Below are 23,219 nucleotides of genomic sequence, written 5' to 3' on the forward strand. Positions count from 1 at the left end.
GGTGGCGCCTCGCATGCCAGCAGAAATGGCTTTCCGTGCTACTTCTGGCACACGTGCCATAGGTTCACCTAGGGGTGGGATTCAAATTTTTTAACAATTGGTTCTGTGGGCATGGCTTAGTTGGTGGGCGTGGCTTGGTGGTCATGTAATTGAATGACCAACTCAATATCACTGACATCGAGGCGAACCGGTTGTTAGAAGAAATTACAGGGCTAATCCTGTAAGGAAGGCAGGAAGGAAACATTCTGGTGTTGCTTACAGAAACTGCCTCTCCGTTAACCCTTATTACATTCTTGGCAGGACTAGACTTCCTGTCTCAGGAACTTCTCTGGAGTATTTTTCCCCTCCTTTGCTGGTACTTTGCTTGTGTGGAGTGACCATTCAAAGTTACAATGGCACTGAAAAAAGTGACTTATGACCGTTTTTCCCACTTACGACTGTTGCAGCATCCCCACAGTCATGAGAGGCCAGGCGAGGAGATGCGGGCCTTGATGTGAGTGATATTGAGTTGGCCACGCCCACCCAGTCACATGACCACCAAGCCACACCCACTACCTAAGCCACACCCACAGAACCGGTTGTTAAAGAATTTGAATCCCACCTGTGGTTAGCATCCAGGATACATCAAACCCAAACACTTCACTTCCCTCTGCACCCCCGATTGGCAAGTGCGGAGAACCTCTTGGTGCGTCAAACCCACGCAAACCGTGTGGAAGTTCTCCCCCTTGAACGCAAAGCCCCCAAACCTACACTAGGTTGCAGGGGTTTTGGCGCGTAATGCTCCATCTCTACCTCCCCAAGTGACGATGCAATGTGAACCATGGAACCAGGTCTCTTTGCAACCCCGTGGTTTAACACGTCGTGGGAATGCAGCTGCTAAAGTACGTCGCGTGAAATTTACATTTGCTGTTTTCTTCTGACGATTCCACGCTTTCGTTGACACCCCTGGTGGTCAGGATTCCAGCAATCGCTCTAATGAAATCATGATTCTCAAGCCAAACTTCAAAAATCTTCAAAGGATTTACTAGAGGCGACATACTGGCACTGCCCTGTATGAAGCCAACTCTGGCATACATAATTTACGTGACCCTGTTTCCCTCCTCTCTCCTGGGTGTGTCATAAATCAGATTCTCCAATTGAGCACCTTCACCGTCTGGGTGTCATCAATCACGTTCTCCAATTAAATATATTTGTGGGCAAAAGCTCTGGTATTTTAGTTACAATCTTTTAAAGAGAAGAATTGGAATGGACTTCCGCTTTCAAATACTACACTGCTCTTCCAGATTTCCTTCTCCCCCTTTTTTTAATGGCAACTACTAAAACAGGCATAAGAATGTCTACCATTCCGTCGGATGAAGTTACAATTCATAAAATCTTGGAATGGGCATAGATGGATAGACGCACGATGAAATTAAATGATAAAGAACACTCAGAATACTACTCCATCTGGAACATTTGGTATCAATGGGTAGACAGTAAAACATGATAAATATAGGTCAAAAGAGGAAATTAAATTGGCACATTGGTATATACCGTGTTTCTCATATAATAAGGCTGGGTCTTATTTTTTTTTTGAGCCGAAAAAATGGCTAGGCCATCTTTTTGGGGGTGACTTAATTCCCCCCTTGCATCTTCGGGCAGGTGGCAACCGCTTGGATGTTGACCTCGGCATTGGTGGGGCACTTCGTGATCGGGGTCAATGCAGGCAGCACCATATCCGGGTGTGCAACAAAAGTACTTCCTAATGGCAAGCCCCCCACCATTCCCCCCATTTTACATGTTTTAATATAGGACTTAATTTGGGGGGAGGGGCTTAATTTCATTTCATGCCTATAAAACATGCTGGGACTTCCTATTGGGGGAGGCCGTATTGTTGGAGAAACAGGGTAGGTAGGACCAACGAGAAACTGTTGAAATCAAGAAATTGCCAGAAAATGGAGATCTAGGTAAATATTCATATTTAATTTATAACATATATGTAGTTCTATTGTATACTGAAAAATATATAACATATCTTCTCTTATGGCTATGGAATAGAGAGTACAGTACATAGACTATAATTATGTAGATTTCTCTCTGATTTCTCTCTCTTTCTCTCTCTCTCTCTCTCTATATATATATATGTGTGTGTGTGTGTGTGTGTGTGTGTGTACTTAGTGTTAATATGACTTTTTTCTCTTTTGAACCAATGACCTACAGCAGGGTCCCCAACCGCCGGTCCGCGGACCGTGCACCGGGCGCTGGAACAACCCTTACCGGGCCGCTGGTTGCTGGGCGCCGCCATCTTTTTTGGTAAAAAGCGCTTCTGGTGAGCTTTTCGGGTAGAAAGCTCACCGGAAGCGCTGTTTCGTCATAAAAGATGGCGGCGCCAGCGCTTCGTGAGCTTTTCCGGGTAGAAAGCCATTTCTACCGAAAAAGCTCACCAGAAGCTGGCGCCGCCATCTTTTTATGACGAACAGCGCTCCGTGACGTCACCGGAAGCGCCTTTTCGTCATAAAAGATGGCGGCGCCCAGTTGACGCCGGTACCGGGCGCGGCGCCCAGCTGATGTCGGAACCGGGCAGCGGCGTCGAAAAGGTTGGGGATCCCTGACCTACAGTATATCCATGAATCACTTTTTACCAATAATATTAAGGCACTGTGAATTAGGATTACCAATACTATGAATAACTGTCAAGTATTAATTGTATGTATTGTTTATTGTACTGTCAAAAAATGATGCTGAAAGATATTGACACATCTTCTATTGTAGAAATTTTTGTAAACTTTTTAATATTTTGAATTTCAATAAAGTATTTTTAAAATTTAAAAACAACAACAAAGGAATGTTTTATGAGTTGACACTGGTCACCCCAGGAAGAAAACCCAGTTAGTAGTCAGCTTGCCACGCCCTCGGCTCTGTCCTGACCTCCATGTGAGAAGAAAACCTAGTTAACAGCTGGCTTGTCTTTTCTGAAAACCAACAACACCCTCCAGAGCAGGGGTCGGCTGCCACCGGTTTGCCCCGGTTTGGGCGAACTGGTATCTAATTTTATGGCCAGTTTGGAGAATGGGCAAATCTCACCTCTGGCTGGCCCCGCCCCTCCTGCCCTGCCCCTCCCAGGAATCCCTGAAGGGCCCATTTTGGATCCCAGGTAAGTACAGGGCGAGCATAGAGTCTCGGGGAAGGCAAAAAACAGGCCTCCTGGAAGTTCGGGAAGGCCGCAAATGGGCCCGTTTCCATCCTCCAGAAGGCCTCAGGAGCCTGGGAGAAGCTGTTTTCACCCTCCCGGAGGTTCAGGGAAAGCCTCCTGAGTCCGGGGAGGGCGAAAATGGCCCTCCCACTATGCTGCAGGAGGCCAAGTAGGCCACGCCCACCATAGCCACGCCCACTCAGCCCCCGGGCAGAGAAACGGTTGCTAAAAATTTTTTTGGGAGCCTGCCCCTGTGGCCTCGAGGCGTCTCGTTGGACCTTGGTGTCAAGTTGCTGATGTAGGAAGGAGCTTTTGCAGAAGGCGATCACAGTTGTGGCCTTTTTGGAAAGGATGTGTGTCTGTGTCTGTGTGTGTGTGTGTGGTGGGGAATTGGAGTACCTGGCTGGCAGGAGGGCCGACGGGTCCCCAGCTCGCTGCTTCTCCAAACTCCTTTGGCGTCGCAGGTGAAGATCCCTGCCGAAAAGCAAAACGTGGAAATCTGATTATATGAGGCGACATCAAGCGCCTTACAGAATTGCAGAGACGGTTACAGATATACAGATTAACAGAGTTGGAAGGGACCTTGGAGGTCATCTAGTCCAACCCCTCGCCCAAGCAGGAGACCCTACCCCATTTCTGACAGAGGGCAGTCCAGTCTCTTTTTGAAAGCCTCAAGGGATGAAGCTCCCACAACTTCCGAAGGCAACTTCTGTTCCATGGGTGGATTGTTCTCACTGTCAGAAAGTTTCTCCTTATTTCCAGGTTGAATCTCTCTCCTTGTTTAGTTTCCATCCATTCTTCCTTTTCTGGCCTTTGGATGCTTTAGAAAATAGCTTGATCCCTTCCTCCTCTCTGGAGCAGCCCCCCAAGTATTGGAAGATGCTCTCCTGTCTCCCCTGGTCCTTCTCTTCACTAGACTAGCCAGGCCCAGTTCCTGCAACCGTCCATCGTATGTTTTAGCCTCCAATCATCCCCTCATCATCCTGGTTGCTCTTCTCTGCACTCTTTCTAGAGTCTCAACATCTTTTTTATAGTGTGGTGACCAAAACTGGATGCAGTACTCTAGGTGTGGCCTTACTAAGGCTTTGTAGAGTGGTATTAGCACCTCCTTCGATCCCGATTCTGAGGTGAGTAGTGTTACATCCAAAGATATTTGATTCTACTTTATACTGTTTCCATCTTCCCTGAACAGAATTCACAAAGGTCTGAGAATTGTTGTCTGAATGCATCTGCACGATTAACAGGGTTTGCGGGGGGGGGGGGGGGGCATACAAGCATCATGTCGTTCCCCCCACCCCCACCCCCAGGAAGACACTTACCGGTGACGTTGGGAACCATTTGGTAGAACGGCTCATGGCAGACATACCGGATCTCCGACTGGTACGTGGTCAGGTTTTGCGGGGTGGAGAAGGTGACGAAACTGTGCGAGATTTCTCGGGGGGCTTTGCAGTCTGCAACTGGAGACAGGAGGACAGAAGGGAGAGGGTGATTTCCGAAACAACAGCTGCACAATCATCCTAGTCCTGACCTTGAGGGAAGCCCCCCACCCCCACCCCCGAGAATAATGGAATATTTTGGGGAACTATTAAGAGGCAGAATGTTATATTTTCCCCAAAGGAGGAAATGTTTTTAAAGACAGAAAGCAGCCCCGAGTCTTCCTTCCTTCCCTTCCCTTTCTTTCTTTCCTTCCTTTATTTCCTTCCTTCCTTCTCTTTCTTTCTTTCTTTCTTTCTTTCTTTCTTTCTTTCTTTCTTTCTTTCTTTCTTTCTTTCTTTCTTTCTTTCTTTCTTTCTTTCTTTCTTTCTTCTCTCTCTCTCTCTCTCTCTTTCTTTCTTTCTTTTTCCCTTCCTTTCCTTCCTTCCTTTCCTTTCTTTCTTTCCTTCCTTTCCTTCCTTCCCTTTCTTTCTTTCCTTCCTTTCCTTCCTTCCTTCCCTTTCTTCCTTTCCTTCCTTTCCTTTCTTTCTTTCCTTCCTTCCTTCCTTCCTTCCTTCCTTCCTTCCTTCCTTCCTTCCTTCCTTCCTTCCTTTTCTTTCTTTCTTTCTTTCTTTCTTTCTTTCTTTCTTTCTTTCTTTCTTTCTTTCTTTCTTTCTTTCTTTCTTTCTTTCTTTCTTTCTTTCCTTCCTTCCTTCCTTCCTTCCTTCCTTCCTTCCTTCCCTTCCTTCCCTTTCTTTCTTTCCTTCCTTTCCTTCCTTCTTTCGTACCTTATGAGTCTTGACTCCTGATGAATGTATCTTTTCTTTTATGTATACTGAGAGTATTTACACCAAGACAAATTCCTTGTGTGTCCAACCACACTTGGCCAATAAAAGTATTCTATTCTTCCTTCCCTTCCTTCCTTCCTTCCTTCCCTTTCTTTCCTTCCTTTCTTTCTTTCTTTCCTTCCTTCCTTCCTTCCTTCCTTCCTTCCTTCCTTCCTTCCTTCCTTCCTTCCTTCCTTCCTTCCTTCCTTCCCCGGTCAATTTGCTTACATAATAACACTTTTCCAGCTCCTAATTCCTATTATCCAACCATTTATAAAACAAATCTGATGTTCAGAAATACTCTGTATCTTCGTTTTCTTTTATCTTTAATGTCAGTCTGTCCATTTCTGCGCAATCTAATATTTTTTTTAATTGCACTTTTCTTCTCTCGGTGTTACCTCATTTTTCCAGTACTGGCCAAATACAATCTTTGCTATTATACCTAACAAAAATATTCCTGGCTTATAATCTATATGAAGCTTTAACATGTGTGAAAGCAAAGAAACATTGGACCAAAAAGAAAAATGCATACATGGTGAGCCCCCAAGTCTTTCTTAATAGCCCACAGCAGATGCTGGCACTTAAGGAGATAAAAGAGTTGAATGAAAGAGGAAGCCAACTATCTAGATGGCTCCATTCATAAGCAAAGCAAATACTGCCAGCAGAAGCCCATTCAAGACAGGATATTTCGAGAAACTCCTTGCAGCAAAGTTTGACAGCTAACAAAAGCCGAATTAGTAGGATTATAACAAGCAACCCCTCACCAAAAATTCAGCACAGGACAAAAAGCCATTCGTCACAATAGGAATTGCCCAACACCCTCTTTAGAAACACAAAGCCCATATTGCACAAATCCCAAACTTCAAAGTTACAGAAACTAAGATCCATCTACCTATTCAGCCATTTGATCAGCTGCCCCAAAACTGGAAACAGAACCGGTGGTTCTGTTTCATCATTAACTGAATCTTTCTTTCCAATCAGCCTCCATGTTATTTCCAGCGTCTTTCTCCCAGTTTGAACCACATGTGTTACAGATTAACGGAGTTGGAAGGGACCTTGTAGGTCATCTAGTCCAACCCCCCCCCCAAGCAGGAGACCCTACAATATTTCTGACAGACAGCAGTCCAGTCTCTTCTTGAAAGCTTCCAGGGATGAAGCTCTCACAACTTCTGAAGGCAACTTTTGTTCCATGGGTTATAACTTCAAATGGTCACTAAATGAACTGTTCTGACCAAGACTTCCTAGACCGTAATTATGCACACACTTATTTTAAAAACAAGTCTTATTTTATTGCAATGCTGGGAATGGTTTTCATTCCCAGCTGGTAATGAATCTCAAACAGTCCCTCGAGATAAGCACCCACCTTTCTGTCCTGTGAAGTGCTGCCAATAACAGAAGTGTCACATGAATTAAGAAAAAAACCAACCAAAGTGATAAAGAGCTTCAAGAATGAATCTGAACCGAAAGAACGACCTTGCTTCCTGCAAAGGTTTTGTCACCTTGGCCTGACCTTTATCCCTTATGGGAAGGATAATCACCTCCCAGCCTTACTCCCCAGTCGCCACTTTTGTCTCAGCTGCTCTCGCCTTCTAGCAGCTCTGTGCATACGCTCACTGGGAACAGGCTTCCCTGGTTTCTCTGCCTCGCTGCTGCCAGACTCCGAAGGCTCCAGAGGCAGCACCCCACTCCCAGATGGTCCTGGCCCCATCTCGGCATCGGACGCAGGACCCTCGTCCGAGTCCTCCCCAGACTCCCGGACTGGTCCCCTTTCTTCCCCATTGTCCAATTCTGCTGCCGTCTGCACAGGCTGCTGGCGAACCACAACATGAATAGCTGTAAATGGAGGACAACCTTCAAGTGCTTCTGTGGTTACTGAAGGCAGGTATAGAAGCTTTTTCCTGAAGGGAATGTCTGCTGTGGCCTGCCAGTGGCCAGTGGAGCTGGCGGCAGATTCGGACAGGGAGGAGGTTGGGGAGGAACCTGGGCCAGTCCTGGAGTTTGGGGAAGGCTCTGACAAGGGCTCTACGTCGGAGGCAGAGATGGGGCCAGGGCCGTCCGACAGTTATCAGCTGCCTTCGGAGTCAGAGATTAGTGGGGAAGAAGAGCAGCTGGAGCCTGTTCCCAATGTGTGCAGGCACAGAGCTGCCAGGAGAAGGGAACAGTTAAGGAACAAGGGTCGACTGGGGAGTAAAGAACTCAGGTGGACGGTGAATGGCCCCTCCCAGAGGGAATAAAGAGGAGCGAAAGGGGAGTAGGGTTTGCAGGAGGCAATTAGTTCAATTCATGAGGGTGAAGATCTGTTCCTGACTCCTTGCCAAGTCATTGCTGCTACAGTCTGGCGTTTGGAAGATATCGGCCTGGTAGCTCTCCAAGCCTGATCAAGGTCTGTAGTTGTGAATAAATCTCATGAAAGGCTGTTGGCCGGGACTTTGCTGGAGAGGAATTCACTTTAACCTAAATAAAAGAGGTTTTATCAGGACGAGGAGTCGGCTTCAGGATCCTGCGAAGCCTAGGACAGAACAATGCCACCAAAAAAAAAATATGAAGCAAATCCTTCAGATCTTCCTGAAAAACGCACGTGAGAGATTTTATTCACATTTTATTTTCCACCCTGGGGTAGCCACGGCTTGTCTCCTTCAAACAACTATGAATCACAGGGATGCTGGCAATGATGAATAATAAGGTATTAATAGGCTGTTTTAGAATGCGGTGTGAAGGTGCTCAGTGTCCCTTGCCTGAAGGAGGTAAAATGAATTAATCCACTGAATAAATTAAACCTGTCATGCCGGTTTTTTCTATATGCTGAGAGGCCAGATGATGCGATGATTTGCAGGATGCAAATCAATAAATGGATATTTTTAGCAGAGAGGGCTAAATGGGCTGCTTTGACTTGAAGAAAATATATATATATATATACAAATGTCTTTTTTTCTACTTGGAAACCACTTTTGAACTTTTGTGTTTTCTTTTCCTAATTTCCCTAATATTTGCTTTTGCATTCTTCTTCTTCTTCTTCTTCTTCTTCTTCTTCTTCTTCTTCTTCTTCTTCTTCTTCTTCTTCTTCTTCTTCTTCTTCTTCTTCTTCTTCTTCTTCTTCTTCTTCTTCTTCTTCTTCTTCTTCTTCTTCTTCTTCTTCTTCTTCTTCTTCTTCTTCTTCTTCTCCACTCACACATCATCACAAAAACTCCAGAACAGTAAAGCCTACAAACTTGAAATTTGGCACCTCTGTTCCTCTTGGCTTGTCACTAAGAAAGGATTTTTTGAAATGACCCTCAGAACATTTAGAGTATTTCCTATGTTGTTGTTGTTGTTGTTGTTGTTGTTGTTATTTATTATTTATTATTTATTATTATTATTATTATTATTATTATTATTATTATTATTATTATTATTATTATTATTATCTGATGCTAAGGAGTTCTACTCCCCCTCCCCACCTGAAAAGAAATCTCTTCCAAATGCAAAACACAAGCAGAGGAGAGGAGTTTCAGTTTTATAGCACCAAGCAGCTTTAGTACAGAACAGTTGAGCTAAGCCCCGTCCAGGCTCCTTGCTGTCTCCTTGCTCACACAGCAAATACTCTTTCAGTTTCCAAACAGCCCTCAACTGTCTCACACACTGACAGGACGCTAGCCAGAGGAATACCGACGGATGCTGGTAGGCAGAGGCACAATTTCCCCCCCCCCCTTATTTTCCTCCCCCAAAACTAAGCCTCACCACAAAGTTTCGTAGGGAGCTAGTAAATCAATAAAACTACTACAGTTGCTACAGAAAATTCCCCTGAAAGAAACTGACTTTCCACCACCCCTTGACCTACGACCAAAAGGGAGCCCCAAAAAATGGTTGTAAAAATTGGGCACGATTCCCATAACGCTGCTTAATGTCGGAAGTTCTGGCCCCAACTGTAAAGATAGTCCTCCACTTACAAGCATTCGTTTAGGGACTGTTTGAAGTTTACAACGGCATTGAAAAAGGTGATTTACGACGGTTGCAGCACCCATGGGATCCAAAATTTTGGCACTGGACAACGGACTCGTATTTATGACGGTCGCCGGGTCAATGGGGGAGAGCCAGATTCACTGAAAGACTGTGTGACTCACTTAGGGATTCATTTAACAACGGTGGCAAGAAAGGCTGTCAAAATGGGCCATTTCAGCCAATGTCTCGCTTAGCAACAGAAATTTCTCTCTCAGTTGTGGTCGTAAGAAGAGGACTACCTAGGCTTATAACCCGGGCTGTCTATTTGATGCAGCATTTTCAACTGTTTTTATATTTTGTCTTTTTACAAATGTTATTTTACTTTCTTATTCAATCTGCCTTTGGATGGTGGATTTCCTGTCTGGCCACTCACAGAGGGTCAGATTAGGTCATCGTACCTCTTCAGCCCTTATTCTTAACACAGGTCCGCCACAGGGTTGCGTGTTGAGTCCCTTACTCTATACTCTTTATGTGCATGACTGCATTCCCACTCATGCTAGTAATACTATTGCTAAATTTGCAGATGATAGAACAGTGGTGGGACTTATCTCCGGGGAGGGGGGGATGAGTCTGCCTATCGAGATGAGGTGGACCAACACGGTTGCTTTCGTGGTGTGGAGACAATAACTTGGTCCTCAACCCCAATAAGACCAAGGAGCTGATAGTGGACTATATAGAAGGAACAGATCAGACCTCCAGCCCTTGTTTATCCATGGAGACCGAGGGGAGCAAGTGGCCAGTTTTAAGTTTCTGGGTGTTACCTTAAAAGAGGACCTGACCTGGGGGGGAGCTCACATTGCAGCCCTGGTCAAAAGGGCCCAGCAGAGATTATACCACCTGAGATGTCTCAGGAAACAACAACTGGATGGAAAACTGCTGGTGACCTTCTACCGCTCCACTATAGAGAGTATCTTAACTCATTGCACCTCTGTATGGTTTGCCAATTGCACAGGGGCAGATAGGAAAGCACTCCAGAGGGTGAACATCATTGCCCAGAGGATCCTGGGTTGCCCTCTCCCCTCTTCGGAAGAGCTTTAGAGCTGCTGCCTTAAGAAAGTTCAAAACATTCTCAAAGATCCATCTCGTCCTGGGAACCCTTTTTTTGAACTATTACCACCTGACAGACGGTACAGGATAATAATAAAAACAAGGACAAATAGGCTGGAAAACAGCTTCTATCCCAGGGCAGGAGCTCTTTTGAATTCTACTGTATAGGGCAATATAAATGCAATATCAGGGGTTTTCAATTCAATTGTATAGAATGTGAAGGATGTGTGTTTGTGTTTATTTTCATAGTCATAATATACACTGAAGGTGGCATTTGGTTTCGTTGTACGAGGTGCAATGACAATAAAATAAAGTAGAGTAAAAAGTAAAGTAAAAAGTAAAGTAAAATATAAAGTAAAGTGTAAAGTAAAAAGTAAAGTACAAAGTAAGGTAAAGTATAAAGCAGGGGTGGGATTAAAATTTTTTAACAACCGGTTCTGTGGGTGTGGCTTAGTTGGTGGACATAGCTTGGTGGTCATGTTATTGGCTGGGTGTGGCCAATTCAATATCACTCACATTGAGGCACGCATCTCCTCGCCTGGCCTCTCGTGACTGTGGGGATGCTGCAACAGTCGTAAGTGTGAAAAACGGTCATGTCACTTTTTTCAGTGCCATTGTACCTTTGAATGGTCACTCCACACAAGCAAAGTACCAGCAAAGGAGGGGAAAAAAACTCCAGAGAAGTTCCAGAGACAGGAAGTCTAGTCCTGCCAGGAATGTAATAAGGGTGAACGGAGAGGCAGTTTCTGTAAGCAACACCAGAATGTTTCCTTCCTGCCTTCCTTACAGGATTAGCCCTGTAATTTCTTCTAACAACCGGTTCTCCGGACTGCTTAGAATGTTAAGAACCGGTTCTAGCGAATGGTGGGAACCGGTAGAATCCCATCCCTGGTATAAAGTAAAGTTAAGTAAAGTAAGCTAAATTAAACTAAAATTAACTTATTGGTTGATCTGAAATTAATACACTTGTATTTTACATGTTATATGTTTTCTCGAGTTTTGAATGCCTCCCAGAGTCAATTGGAGTTTGGTGCCTGTAGATTAACATTAAAAATAGTAATTAATAAATTAGGTGGCCTAAAAGGAATAAATGTAGTCCTCCACTTACGACCACAATGGAGCCCAGAATTGATGTTGTGAAGGGAGAAATTTGTGAAGTGAGTTTTGCCCCTATTGTACGACTTTTCTCGCCACATTTGTTAAGCGAATCGCCGCAGCTGTTCAAGTTAGCGACACGGTTGTTAAGTGAATCCCGGCTTCCCCTGTTGACTTTGCTTGCCGGAAAGTCGCAAAAGGGGATCAATGTGAGATCTGGGATGCTGCAACGGTCATAAATATGAGGCAGTGGCCGAGAATTTTGTGAATTTTGATCACTTTTGACTGTGGGGAGGGAGGCTGCAATGGTCGTAGGTGTGGAACGGTCACTAAGTGAACTGTTGTAAGTCGAGGAGCCATGTGCAGGAAGTCCAGTCCAAAAGTGAACGACTTGTATGGCAATAGATGAGTGTTTTTCCTCTCTCTCTTTCTCTTCTTTCTTTCTGTTTTTGTCTGTCTCTTTATCTCTCTCTGTCTCTCTCTTTCCGTCTCTCTCTTTCTCTCTCACTCTCTCTCTTTTCCTCTTTCTTTCACTTTCTCTCTCTTTCTCTGTCTCTCTTTCCCTCGTTCTCACTTTCTCGCTTTCTTTTTCTCTCTTTCCCTCCCCTTCTCTCTCTCTCCTCTTTCTTTCTCTCTTTTCTTTCTCTTTTCCTCTTTCATTTGCTTTCTCTCCCTCCTCCCCTCTCCCTCCCTCTTTTTCTGTCTCTCTTTATCTCACTCTCTCTTTCCTCTCCCTTTTCTCTCTCTCTCTCTCTTTTCTTTCTCTTTTCCTTTCATTTGCTTTCTCTCCCTCCTTCCCTCTCCCTCCCTCTTTTTCTGTCTCTCTTTATCTCACTCTCTCTTTCCCTCCCCTTTTCTCTCTCTCTCTCCTCTTTCTCTCTCTCTTTTCTTTCTCTTTTCCTCTTTCACTTGCTTTCTCTCCCTCCTTCCCTCTCCCTCCCTCTCTTTAAAAAGTCTCTCTTTATCTCACTCTCTCTCTCTTTCCCTCCCTTTTTCTCTCTTCTCTTTCTCTCTCTCTCTCTCTCTCTCTTTTCCTTTTCTTTTTCCTCCTTCCCTCTCCCTCCCTCTCTTTAAGAAGTCTCTCTTTATCTCACTCTCTCTCTTTCCCTCCCCTTTTTCTCTCTCTTCTCTTTCTCTCTCTCTCTCTTTCTCTCTCTTTTCCTTTCCTTTTTCCTTTTTCTCTCTCCCTCTCTCTCCCCCACACACAAACACACACGATTTCTCAAGGCAACCTGCATGGCCATCTCGGTCCTTCATGAAGGATTTCCTTGAAATCCATGCCTGCTTCCTTAGCCTGCTTTTCCTGGCCCTGCCTAATCACTGTTTGTTGTTCTCCGGGGTTCATGTTTAAAAGCAGCACAAGGCCGTTTGTGAACAGGAATGGAAAGATAAGGCACGAATCTGCCAGTTCAAAGGTCTCCCCTCATTTCCTGCCCTGGAAGATGCACACTGGCTGGGGAAATTAAGTCCTTGTTTGATTTTTAATGAGGTTGGTGCACTTATTTTTAATTTTTATTCTTAATTTTTTTTAGACGGCCTTTGAAGCACTTGAAATGCTCTGACTGCATGGTGGGAAGTGGAAGGATTTATGCTCTTGGCAGACAGCTGGTCATTTGCATCCGTTTGGAGGGTCATTGAGGCCACTTGGAGGTTCGTCTGTGTCCTCACCCAAGTAGTGCAAATGGGCGTCACAGGCATCATCTGTCTCCAGTCTACAACGTGGTTCTTTCATCAGTTCCACAACCATTTGCACCACTCAGAAGACCCCGAGGACACAGATATACCTCCAAGTGGCCTCAACGACCCTCTAAAAGGATGCAAATGACCAGCTGCCTGCAAGGGGTATCAGTCCTTCCCTTCTCCACCCTCCAGTCAGAACTGAAGAAGTTTGTGGAATGAGAAGCGAAGTGTCTTCAAAAGACAAAAGATAAGAAAGTCCAATTGCCTCCTGAAAAAAAAGCACTTTTGGGACAACCAAGACTTGGACGGCTGAGAATCTCTAAAGACTTTTTTGCCATACAATTTGGGATAAACACCCTTTGAACGGGGTGGGAGTAAGGAACGGATTTCCAGAGGGAAAGAATCGCAGGCTGCAGGAACCCATTTGCCTCACTCAGGTGGCCCTGAGGACACAGACAGACCTCCAAGTGGCCTCAACGATCCTCTAAAAAGATGCAAATGACCAGCTGTCTGCAAGGGGTATCAACCCTTCCCTTCCCCACCATCCAGTCAGAGCTGAAGAAGCTTCTGGGATGAGAAGCGAAAGGTCTTCAAAAGAAAAAAAAAACAAGAAAGTCCAGTTGCCTCTTGAGAAAAGCACTTTTGACTGACATCCTATCAAAGAACTATCCTGATTCCTTGCCCCTTGGTAGGAGAGAGACGAGGAAGTTCTCAACTTCTTCTGGTCCTCAGTTCCTCCAATGGCTGGCATTCGTTGGGTGAATCTCTCAGGACAATTTCAGTCCCACAAAGAGAGGTTCTACACCAGTGGTTCTTCACCATGGATTTCTTTGAAATATCTTTTGTGGTCACAGACCCTCAAGACTTAAGTCAAGATTTAAATCATAACAGTTCTTCTACCTTTGCTGACCCCCCCCCTGTGACTACATCACTGCCCCCCCAGGTACCACAGGTTGAGAACCACTGTTCTACCCCAATGCTAGGAAATGTCAAGGCTTCCAACTGGAAAGAATGATCTAGAAAGGAGGTGGGCTCCCATCTGTTAGATGCCTTCAAGAGGACTCCAGATAGACCTCTGAATGTCATGGTGGACTCAGCAGAACTAGAGTCGCACCATGACTCTAGAGTGGAGAGATTGCTCTTCTTTTCTACTCAGAGGTCCTCACTCTGCCTTGATGTCCCTCAACCTTGGTCGCCTGAGGACGGGCGGGCTTCAACTCCCAGCATATTAGGAGTTGAAGTCCCTCCAACTTCCAACGGCCAAGGTTGAGAAACACCGTTCTACTTCAAGTTGAGGCTAGCTCTCAGTTCTGTTGGCATCTTGTGGGTCTTTCTTTGGTTCTCCACCTTTTCCACACATCTCCTGAACTTGTTTGCTGACGAAGGTGGTCAACCTGAAACCCAAACTTTTCGTGGCCCAAGAGCTTGAGAAGGGACCATAAAAACAGCAGCCACCAGAAACTATGAGTAGCAGGAACATCCTCCTGGGAAAGCCGACCCAGAGAGGTTCTTCACCATCAAAACATTAGTGGGTGGCGCATGAATCACATCCCCACAAGAGGCAGATGGGCTATGATGAACCCCACACTCATTTAGCAGGAGACATCGATGGGTTCCAGTCTTCCGATCCAACCGATCGTGCTACGGCTTCCTGTAGCCCACCAACCAGATGGCTCTTTGGGAACCACTTACTCATAAAGGAGAATATTTCTAAGCTCTGGAAAGAAGGCCTCCTTGGTGCTCTCTGCGCGTGGTTGTGATCTTGCAGACATTTCGTTGCCCGACAAGGGAACATCATCAGTGCCAGAACAGAGTGGGGTTTGGGGAGTGGAGGAGGAGGAAAAGGAAAGGAGAAGGAGTATTTGGGGGGGGGCGTTCTTGGTCCTCTCTGAGCTTGTTTTCTTGTAGACCTTTCATTAACCAGTTAGGGAATAGCATCAGTGCTACAAGGGAGGGTGGTTTGCGAAGGGAGGAGGGTGGGGATGTGGAAGTGCAGGAGGAGGAAGGAGGAGGAGCAGGTGGAGTTGGAGGAGGAAGAAGAAGAGAAGGAGGAAGAAAAAAATCCCATAGCCCCCCCCTCCTCCTCATACCCCACTCCCTTGTAGCACCGATGATGTTCCCTAGTTGGGTCTTGAAATGTCTGCAGGAAAAGTAGCAAGCTCACAGAGCACAAAGGACCCCATAGTCCTTCCTCCTCCTCCTCCTCCTCCTCCTCCTCCTCCTCTCTGCAACCACCCTCTCTTCTAGCACTGATGATGTTACCTAGTGTGGGTAATGAAACGTCGGCAAGAAAGCCTCCAAGCTAGGACCTCACAGTCTTTTTCCTTCTCCTTCTCTCCACAAACTCCTCTCCCTTCTAGCACTGATGGTGTTACCTACCTGGGTCATGAAACGCCTGCAAGAAAGAAACCCAGCTCGGAGAGGGCCAAGCACCCCTCCAACCCCTTACTCCAGAGGTGGTGAATTCAGCCAGTTCTGACCAGTTCTGCAGAACCGGTAGTGGAGATTTTGAGTAGTTGGGAGAACCGGCAAATCCCGCCTCTGACTGGCCCTGCCAACCCCATCTATTCTCTGCCTCTCATTGAGTCCCAGCTGATCGGCTGGGTCTCCTTGAGTTGCCCTGCCCAGGAGAACAGAGCTGGAAAGCAGGTTAGTGGGGTGGGGAGGGAAGGGGGATGTTGCAGTATATCCTTCCCCTGCCATGCCCACCAAGCCACGCCCACAGAACACCATGCCCACCAAGCCACGCCCACAGCTGATCGGCTGGGTCTCCTTGGGTTGCCCTGCACAGGAGAACGGAGCTGGAAAGCAGGTTAGTGGGGTGGGGAGGGAAGGGGGATTTTGCAGTATATCCTTCCCTTGCCATGCCCACCAAGCCACGCCCACAGAACACCACGCCCACCAAGCCACGCCCACAGCTGATCGGCTGGGTCTCCTTGGGTTGCCCTGCCCAGGAGAACGGAGCTGGAAAGCAGGTTAGTGGGGTGGGGAGAGAAGGGGATGTTGCAGAGTATCCTTCCCCTGCCACGCCCACCAAGCCACGCCCACAGAACACCACGCCCACCAAGCCACGCCCACAGCTGATCGGCTGGGTCTCCTTTGGTTGCCCTGCCCAGGAGAACGGAGCTGGAAAGCAGGTTAGCGGGGGGGAGGGAAGGGGATGTTGCAGTATATCCTTCCCCTGCCACGCCCACCAAGCCACGCCCACAGAACACCACACCCACCAAGCCACGCCCACAGAACCGGTAGTGAAAAAAATGTGAATCCCACCACTGCCTGGCATTCTATGGCCTGAAGGCCACATCTGGCCCTTTGGCTGCCCCACTTTTCACATCTGGCTGCGTGGCCAAATTACACAGGTGGTCCTCGACTTACAACCATCCGTTTAGTGACCGTTCAAAGTTACAACGGCACTGAAACAAAGCGACCTGGGACCGTTTTTCACACTTCATGACCCCGTTGCAGCCTTCCCCAGGGTCACGCGATCCAAATTCAGAGGCTCGGCCGCTGACTCCTACTTTACGACGGTCGCAGCATCCCCTTTTGCGACCTCCTGACAAGCGACATCAATGGGGGAAAAGCCGGATCCGCTTAACGACCGTGCTACCAGCGGCAGTTTCACTTAGCGACTGTAGCGAGGAAGGCCATCAAATGGGACGGAACTCACTTAACAGCTTCTCTTGCTCAGTTGTGGCCATAACTTAAGTGGAGGACTACCTGTAATTGCCCCCACCCCCCCTCCAGCCACAGTCCAGATCATTGATGGCATCCCATAATAGTGTGGGAGGGGGCCACCACCAGGAGCTGTTTCGTGCCTTTATGGGTCTTACCTGCCTCTTCTTCTGTTCTTAGCTGCTGGGTTGTTCACACCACGAACTGAACCAGGATTACGAATTAACCGCCTTTCTCTGGGTTTACACAAGGCCTTGTTTACTAACAGAATAGGCTGCGTTCAGACAAACGGTGCACGTTACGGATGCCGCAGCCACACTCACAAATCTGATTAGGGTTAGTGCGACAGAACCCAGCACAACGTGTTGTGTGAATACACCTGTAGGGGTTGACCTGGGTCTCTTGAAGTCTGCCTTTAGAGTCTGTGTAAGGCAGCGTTTCTCAACCTTGTCGATTTGAAGATGGGTGGGCTGCAGTTCCCAGAATTCCCCAGCTAGCAAACCTGGTTTGTTCAGCTGGTATGTTTTCCTTCCTTCCTTCCTTCCCTTCTTCCCTCCCTTCCTTTCTCCCTCCCTCCCTCCGTCCCTCTCTCCCTTCCTTCCACTTCTCTTCCCTCTCTCCTTTCCTTCCTTCTTTCCTGACCCTCCTCGTCCTCCCCTTCCTCATTCCTCCTTCTTTTCCTACCCTTCCTTTCTTCCTCCCCCTCCTCCTCCCTCCCTTCTTCCCTCCCTCCCTCCCTTCCCCCTTCTCTTCCTATCCTTTCTTCCCGATCCTCCTCCTCCCTCCCTTCCTCCCTCCCTTCCTCTCCTCCTTTCCTTCCTCCTCCCTCCTTTTTCCCCTATCCTTCCTTCCTCCCATCTGCTCCTCCTCCTTCCCTCCCCTCCCTCCCTCCCTTCCTCATCCCCCTTCTTTTCCTACCTTTTCTTCCTTTCTTCCTGTAGCTCCTCCCTCCCTCCCTTCCTCTCCTCCTTTCCTTCCTTCTTCTCCTCCTCCTTCCCTCCCTCCCTCCCTCATCCCCCTTCTTTTCCTACCCTTTCTTCCTGAACCTCCTCCTTCCCTCCCTCCCTCCCTTCTGCTTCTCCTCCCTCCCTCTCCCCCTTCTTTCCCAACCTTTTCTTCCTTTCTTCCTGACCTTCCTCCTTCCCTCCCTTCCTCTCCTCCTTTCCTTCCTCCTTCTCCTCCTTCTTCCCTCCCTCCCTCCCTCTCCCCCTTCTTTTCCAACCTTTTCTTCCTTTCTTCCTGACCTTCCTCCTTCCCTCCCTTCCTCTCCTCCTTTCCTTCCTCCTTCTCCTCCTTCTTCCCTCCCTCATCCCCCTTCTTTTCCTACCCTTTCTTCCTTTCTTCCTGACCTTCCTCCTTCCCTTCCTTCCTTCCTCCCTCCCTCCTTCCCTTCCTCCTTTTCTTTGTTCTTTTATTAATTTATTTATATATATATATATATATATATATATATATATATATATATATATATATATATATATATATATATTATTTTCTTTTTCTTTCCTGAAAAAAAGGTGTATTATTTTCTTTTCTTTCTTTCTTTTCTTTTCATGTGTTGAAGTCTACACATTCTCAGGCCACCTGCATCAAGAAAAACCTTTTTCTTTTTCATTTCACTCCTGCCTCGATGCGTACATCACCGTGACGGAGACCTTGTGCAAAACTGAGCAAAGGCCCCTTATGGAGTGAAACCAACCTTGGAGAGAAACTCCAAGCAAATTGCAACAGGGGTCCGGAAGGGTGTGTCATCGTGGCCCCACATTCTTGGCTATTTTAATTTTCCCATGGGTGCATGGGTGTGTGTGTGTGTGTGTTTAATTTTTTTTTTTAAAAAAAATATTTGTTTAATTTGCATGCTCCTCATCTCGAGTATCCAGTGACATATGTGGGGAGGGGAAAGCAAGGGAAAAGAATGATAAGTTACTCTCTTTGATCATGGATTTTCGGTTCTTACATCTCACAAAAGGCAGGGCTTCCAATTGAACGGTTGCAACCAATCATTTCCACCTTTTTTTTAAAAAAAAAAAAAGTCCCTCCCGGATGCTCCTGAAGGATTTGGGAGCCACAGGTGAAATTATAAAATTATATATATATATATATATATAAAGGAAGTCAGAAATCTTTTTTTTTTTTCCCCCACACGCAGATCTGCCCCTTTCCCAACTTTGCAGGGCTGTTGTTCTCCCACGTTCCCGGATTCCTGACCTCTCGGGAGAGCCTGCAGAGGCAGGAGAAGAGCTCCGGAGAAGCCTCCCGTCAGCGCGGGTGAGAAGGACCCAGAAAAGGATGGACGCAGTCTGAGTCCAGGGGAAGACCCCCCCAAAAATATGGTTTCAGCCATTCCCATCACCAGGAAAAGAAGGAGTTAGTCCGGTTCTTGCAAAGAGCATTTTCATTCCTTGGTTATAAAAAGGGGGAGCGTAGCAAAGGAGGCCGCTGAAAGAAAAGAAGATAAATCCACCCTCTGGCCACGGTCTGTGGGATGGATTTCTTTGCAAGGAAGGTTTGGTTGCAGGCCGTTTTGCCGATGTTTCTCTTAGGAATTCCGATTTTATGAGCTCGGCTGATGGGGGAAAGGAAGGGTTTAAAATGGCCCCGTTCTGAATGGAGCAGCTGGAAGAGACCCAGGAAAACTGCTGTGGGAAACGTGAGAGGATGGGGGTAATATAACCCCGGATGTAAATGTAATATTTTTGGGGGCCTCCACCACCACCACAGGGAGGCTGAGGGGCATGGACCACCTCCTGCGTCATAAGTTTCTGGGTTAGGCCGCGGCAGCGGAATCTGAGTCCTTGTTTATCGAGAGCCAGTTCTTGGTCGGTTCGGTTTCGGCCACTGCGGCAAAGGCAAAAAGGGGAAAGATGGAGGGATGGAAAGGGAGAGGGGAAGAGAAAAGAGAGGGAGGGATAGAGGGAGGAAGCAGAAGGGAATGGAAGGGAGGGAGGGAGAAAGGAAAGAAGGAGGGAGGGGAAGTGAGGGAGGGAGAAGGGAATGAGGGAGGAAGGAAGGAAGAGAAAGGGAGGGAGGAAGGGTGGGACGGAGCAAAGAAGGAGGGGAAAGGGAAGAAGGGAGGAAGGGGAAAGGAAGAAGGGAATGGGAGGGAGGGAAAAGGAAAGGGAGGAACAGAAAATGAGGGAGGGAGGAGAAGGGAAGGAAGGAAGAGAAAGAGGGAGGAAGAAAGGGAGGGAGGGAGGAAAGAAGGAGGGGAAAGGGAAGAAGGAAGGAAGGGAGGAAGGAAGAAGGAATAGGAGGGAGGGAAAAGGAAAGGGAGGAACAGAAAATGAGGGAGGGAGAAGGGAAGGGAAGTGAGGAAGGAAGAGAAAGAAGGAGGAAGAAAGGGAGGGAGGGAGGAAAGAAGGAGGAAAGGGAAGAAGGGAGGGAGGAAAGGAATGGGAGGGAGGGAAAGGAAAGGGAGGAACAGAAAATGAGGGAGGGAGGAGAAGGGAAGGGAAGGGAGGAAGGAAGAGAAAGAAGGAGGAAGAAAGGGAGGGAGGGAGGAAAGAAGGAGGGAAAGGGAAGAAGGGAGGGAGGAAAGGAATGGGAGGGAGGGAAAAGGAAAGGGAGGAACAAAAAATGAGGGAGGGAGGAGAAGGGAAGGGAGGAAGGAAGGAAGGAAAGAGAAAGAAGGAGGAAGAAAGGGAGGGAGGGAGGAAAGGAGGGGAAAGAGAGGAAGGAAGGAAGGGAGGAAGGGAAGAAGGGAATGGGAGGGAGGAAAAAGGAAAGGGAGGAACAGAAAATGAGGGAGGAGAAGGGAAGGAAGGAAGGAAGAGAAAGAGGGAGGAAGGGAGGGAGGAAAGAGAAGGGAATGGAAGGGAGGGCGTGAGGAAGGAAGGAAGGAAAGAAGGAGGGGAAAGGGAAGAAAAAAAGGACGTGGGAAGAGAGGAAGGAAGGATGGGAAGAAGGCAGGGAGGAAAGAAAGGGAGGAAAGAAAGAGAGAAAAGGGGCAAGGAGAGCTAGTGAGAACATGCATCATGCAAAACATCCCAAGCAGCACCAGCCAGAAGGATCCCGGGTTAAATTGATTGAGAAAGGAAGGCAAAAAATAAAAAATAAAATAAAAATGGAAGTTGTTCTAGTGCCGAATTACAGAAAATAAAGGATTCCCCCATCGCCCCCCTCCCTTGGCCTCAGGGAAAAGGGGGCCACTGCATCCTCGTGGGTCTTCGGAGGGGCCCGCCCGCCTTCTCCGAGATGGGCCGATTGTCCTGCCCTTACGACCGTAAGTGAGCCCCCTGCAATTTGGGGGGCGGGCGGCAGTCGCGACAGCCGAGAAGCTGTCGTGACGGCACCCAGAAAGGTCGTACAACGGGGCAAAACTCCCTTTAACGACCGTCTCGCCGAGCAACAAAAATGTTGGGCTCAGTTGCGGCCATATGCCGAGGACTTCTTGTTCTTTTTTTTTTGGCCAATTCGGGACCCATGGTGCCTTGTCCCTAACCCCAGCGATGCCCCAAATCCAAAAATGGGGACAGGGACATTCATCCACCTCGGTCCAGCTTTCCCCCCACCCCGCCGTGAACGAGTGTTTATAGGGAGAAGACCTCAAAGATGGAGGCGGAGCCTGGGCCGTCCGTCAGCCCTCCGATGGAGAGTCAACAGCCCCCAGGTCTGGAGGGGGGCTGATGAGGAAGAGGAGGAACAGCCGGGCCCAGGGCCCGATTCGCAGAAGGCCGAGGAGAGGAGAGCAGTGGCATCTATGGGCTGGTCCTCGGGGCAGAAGAGCCACCCTTGCTAGCCAAAGCTCCCCCTTGGCTCTGGGGTTCAAAAGCAGGGGCGGAGATGAATAGATGGGGCAGATAACAAGGCATCTCCCGGACAGACGGGCTTGTTAGCCGGCAGTGAGAGAGAAATTCTTTTGCCGGGGCTGCCGGGGGCTCCGAATAAAGGAATCCTTTTGAGTTCACGTCAGAGGGTTTGTCGTGTTTGGGGAGCTGGGAGTCCGAACACTTGAGCACTTGGTCCATCTGAGTTGAACCCCCCGAAGGAGATTTGCCGGGTGCCATCCCGTGCCAACCATCCTTGCCCACGCGGTTGGGCAAAAGCCACCAGCCCTCAGGCCCCCCCCTCCTGCTGCTAAAGTCCCCCAAACTGGCATCTTACTTTCGCAGACCGGCACCCGGCTGCTCCATACCCCGTCCTTCATGCATTCCATCTGGAAGGACTCGCTTTCCACATCGTCCTTAAAAAAAAGGGGGGAAAAAAGAGGCAGAAAAAAAACTTATTTTCCACGCCCGGCAGGCCGTTTATTTCGTTTAATTGCAGGTAGTCCTCGAATTACGGCCATAAGGGAGCCTAGGATTTACATCGCTAAGTGAGAAATATATGATATTTCTTTTCTTTTCTATTCTCTTTCCATTTCTGTTTATATTCTATAATTGTGTTCTATTCCATTTTCTATACTTCTATTCTATATTCTATTATTCTATTCTATTCTCTTTCCATTTCCATTTATATTCTATAATTCTATTCTATTCTATTCTATTTCCATTTCTATTTATATTCTATAATTCTATTCCATTCCATTTTCTGTAATTCTATTCTATTATATTTCCATTTCTATTCTATAATTCTATTCTATTCCATTTTCTGTAATTCTATTCTATTCTGTTCTGTCCTGTCCTGTCCTGTCCTGTCCTGTCCTATCCTATCCTATCCTATTCCCATTCCCATTCTATAATTCTATTCCATTCCATTTTCTGTAATTCTATTCTATTCTATTTCCATTTCTATTCTATGATTCTATTCTATTCCATTTTCTATGATTCTATTCTGTTCTGTTCTGTTCTGTCCTGTCCTGTCCTGTCCTATCCTATCCTATCCTATCCTATCCTATCCTATTCCCATTCTATAATTCTATTCCATTCCATTTTCTGTAATTCTATTCTATTATATTTCCATTTCTATTCTATAATTCTATTCTATTCCATTTTCTGTAATTCTATTCTATTCTGTTCTGTTCTGTCCTGTCCTGTCCTGTCCTGTTCTATCCTATCCTATCCTATTCCCATTCCCATTCTATAATTCTATTCCATTCCATTTTCTGTAATTCTATTCTATTCTATTTCCATTTCTATTCTATGATTCTATTCTATTCCATTTTCTATGATTCTATTCTGTTCTGTTCTGTTCTGTCCTGTCCTGTCCTGTCCTATCCTATCCTATCCTATCCTATCCTATCCTATTCCCATTCTATAATTCTATTCCATTCCATTTTCTGTAATTCTATTCTATTCTATTTCCATTTCTATTCTATGATTCTATTCTATTCCATTTTTCTATGATTCTATTCTGTTCTGTTCTGTTCTGTCCTGTTCTGTCCTGTCCTGTCCTAT

The 23,219-nt window shown here is 46.9% G+C and overlaps 1 protein-coding gene across 2 annotated transcripts in view; it reads right to left on the bottom strand.

The window, feature by feature from the left end:
• The window catches only part of MASP1 (MBL associated serine protease 1), a 106,625-nt gene that overhangs the window by 17,831 nt on the left and 65,575 nt on the right, over positions 1 to 23,219 (bottom strand). For both annotated transcript variants that reach the window (XM_087965598.1, XM_087965597.1), the window contains exons 8-10: positions 21,988 to 22,066; positions 4,492 to 4,629; positions 3,572 to 3,646 (exon numbers count right to left, since the gene is read on the bottom strand). In XM_087965598.1, the coding sequence (XP_087821724.1) occupies positions 3,572 to 3,646; positions 4,492 to 4,629; positions 21,988 to 22,066 (292 nt within the window). The remainder of the gene's footprint in view (positions 1 to 3,571; positions 3,647 to 4,491; positions 4,630 to 21,987; positions 22,067 to 23,219) is intronic.

The sequence above is a fragment of the Notechis scutatus genome, chromosome 4 (assembly GCF_049901735.1).
Source record: "Notechis scutatus isolate UNSWTSFEM ecotype Mainland chromosome 4, rNotScu1.2, whole genome shotgun sequence".
NCBI classification, from domain to species: Eukaryota; Metazoa; Chordata; class Lepidosauria; order Squamata; family Elapidae; genus Notechis; species Notechis scutatus.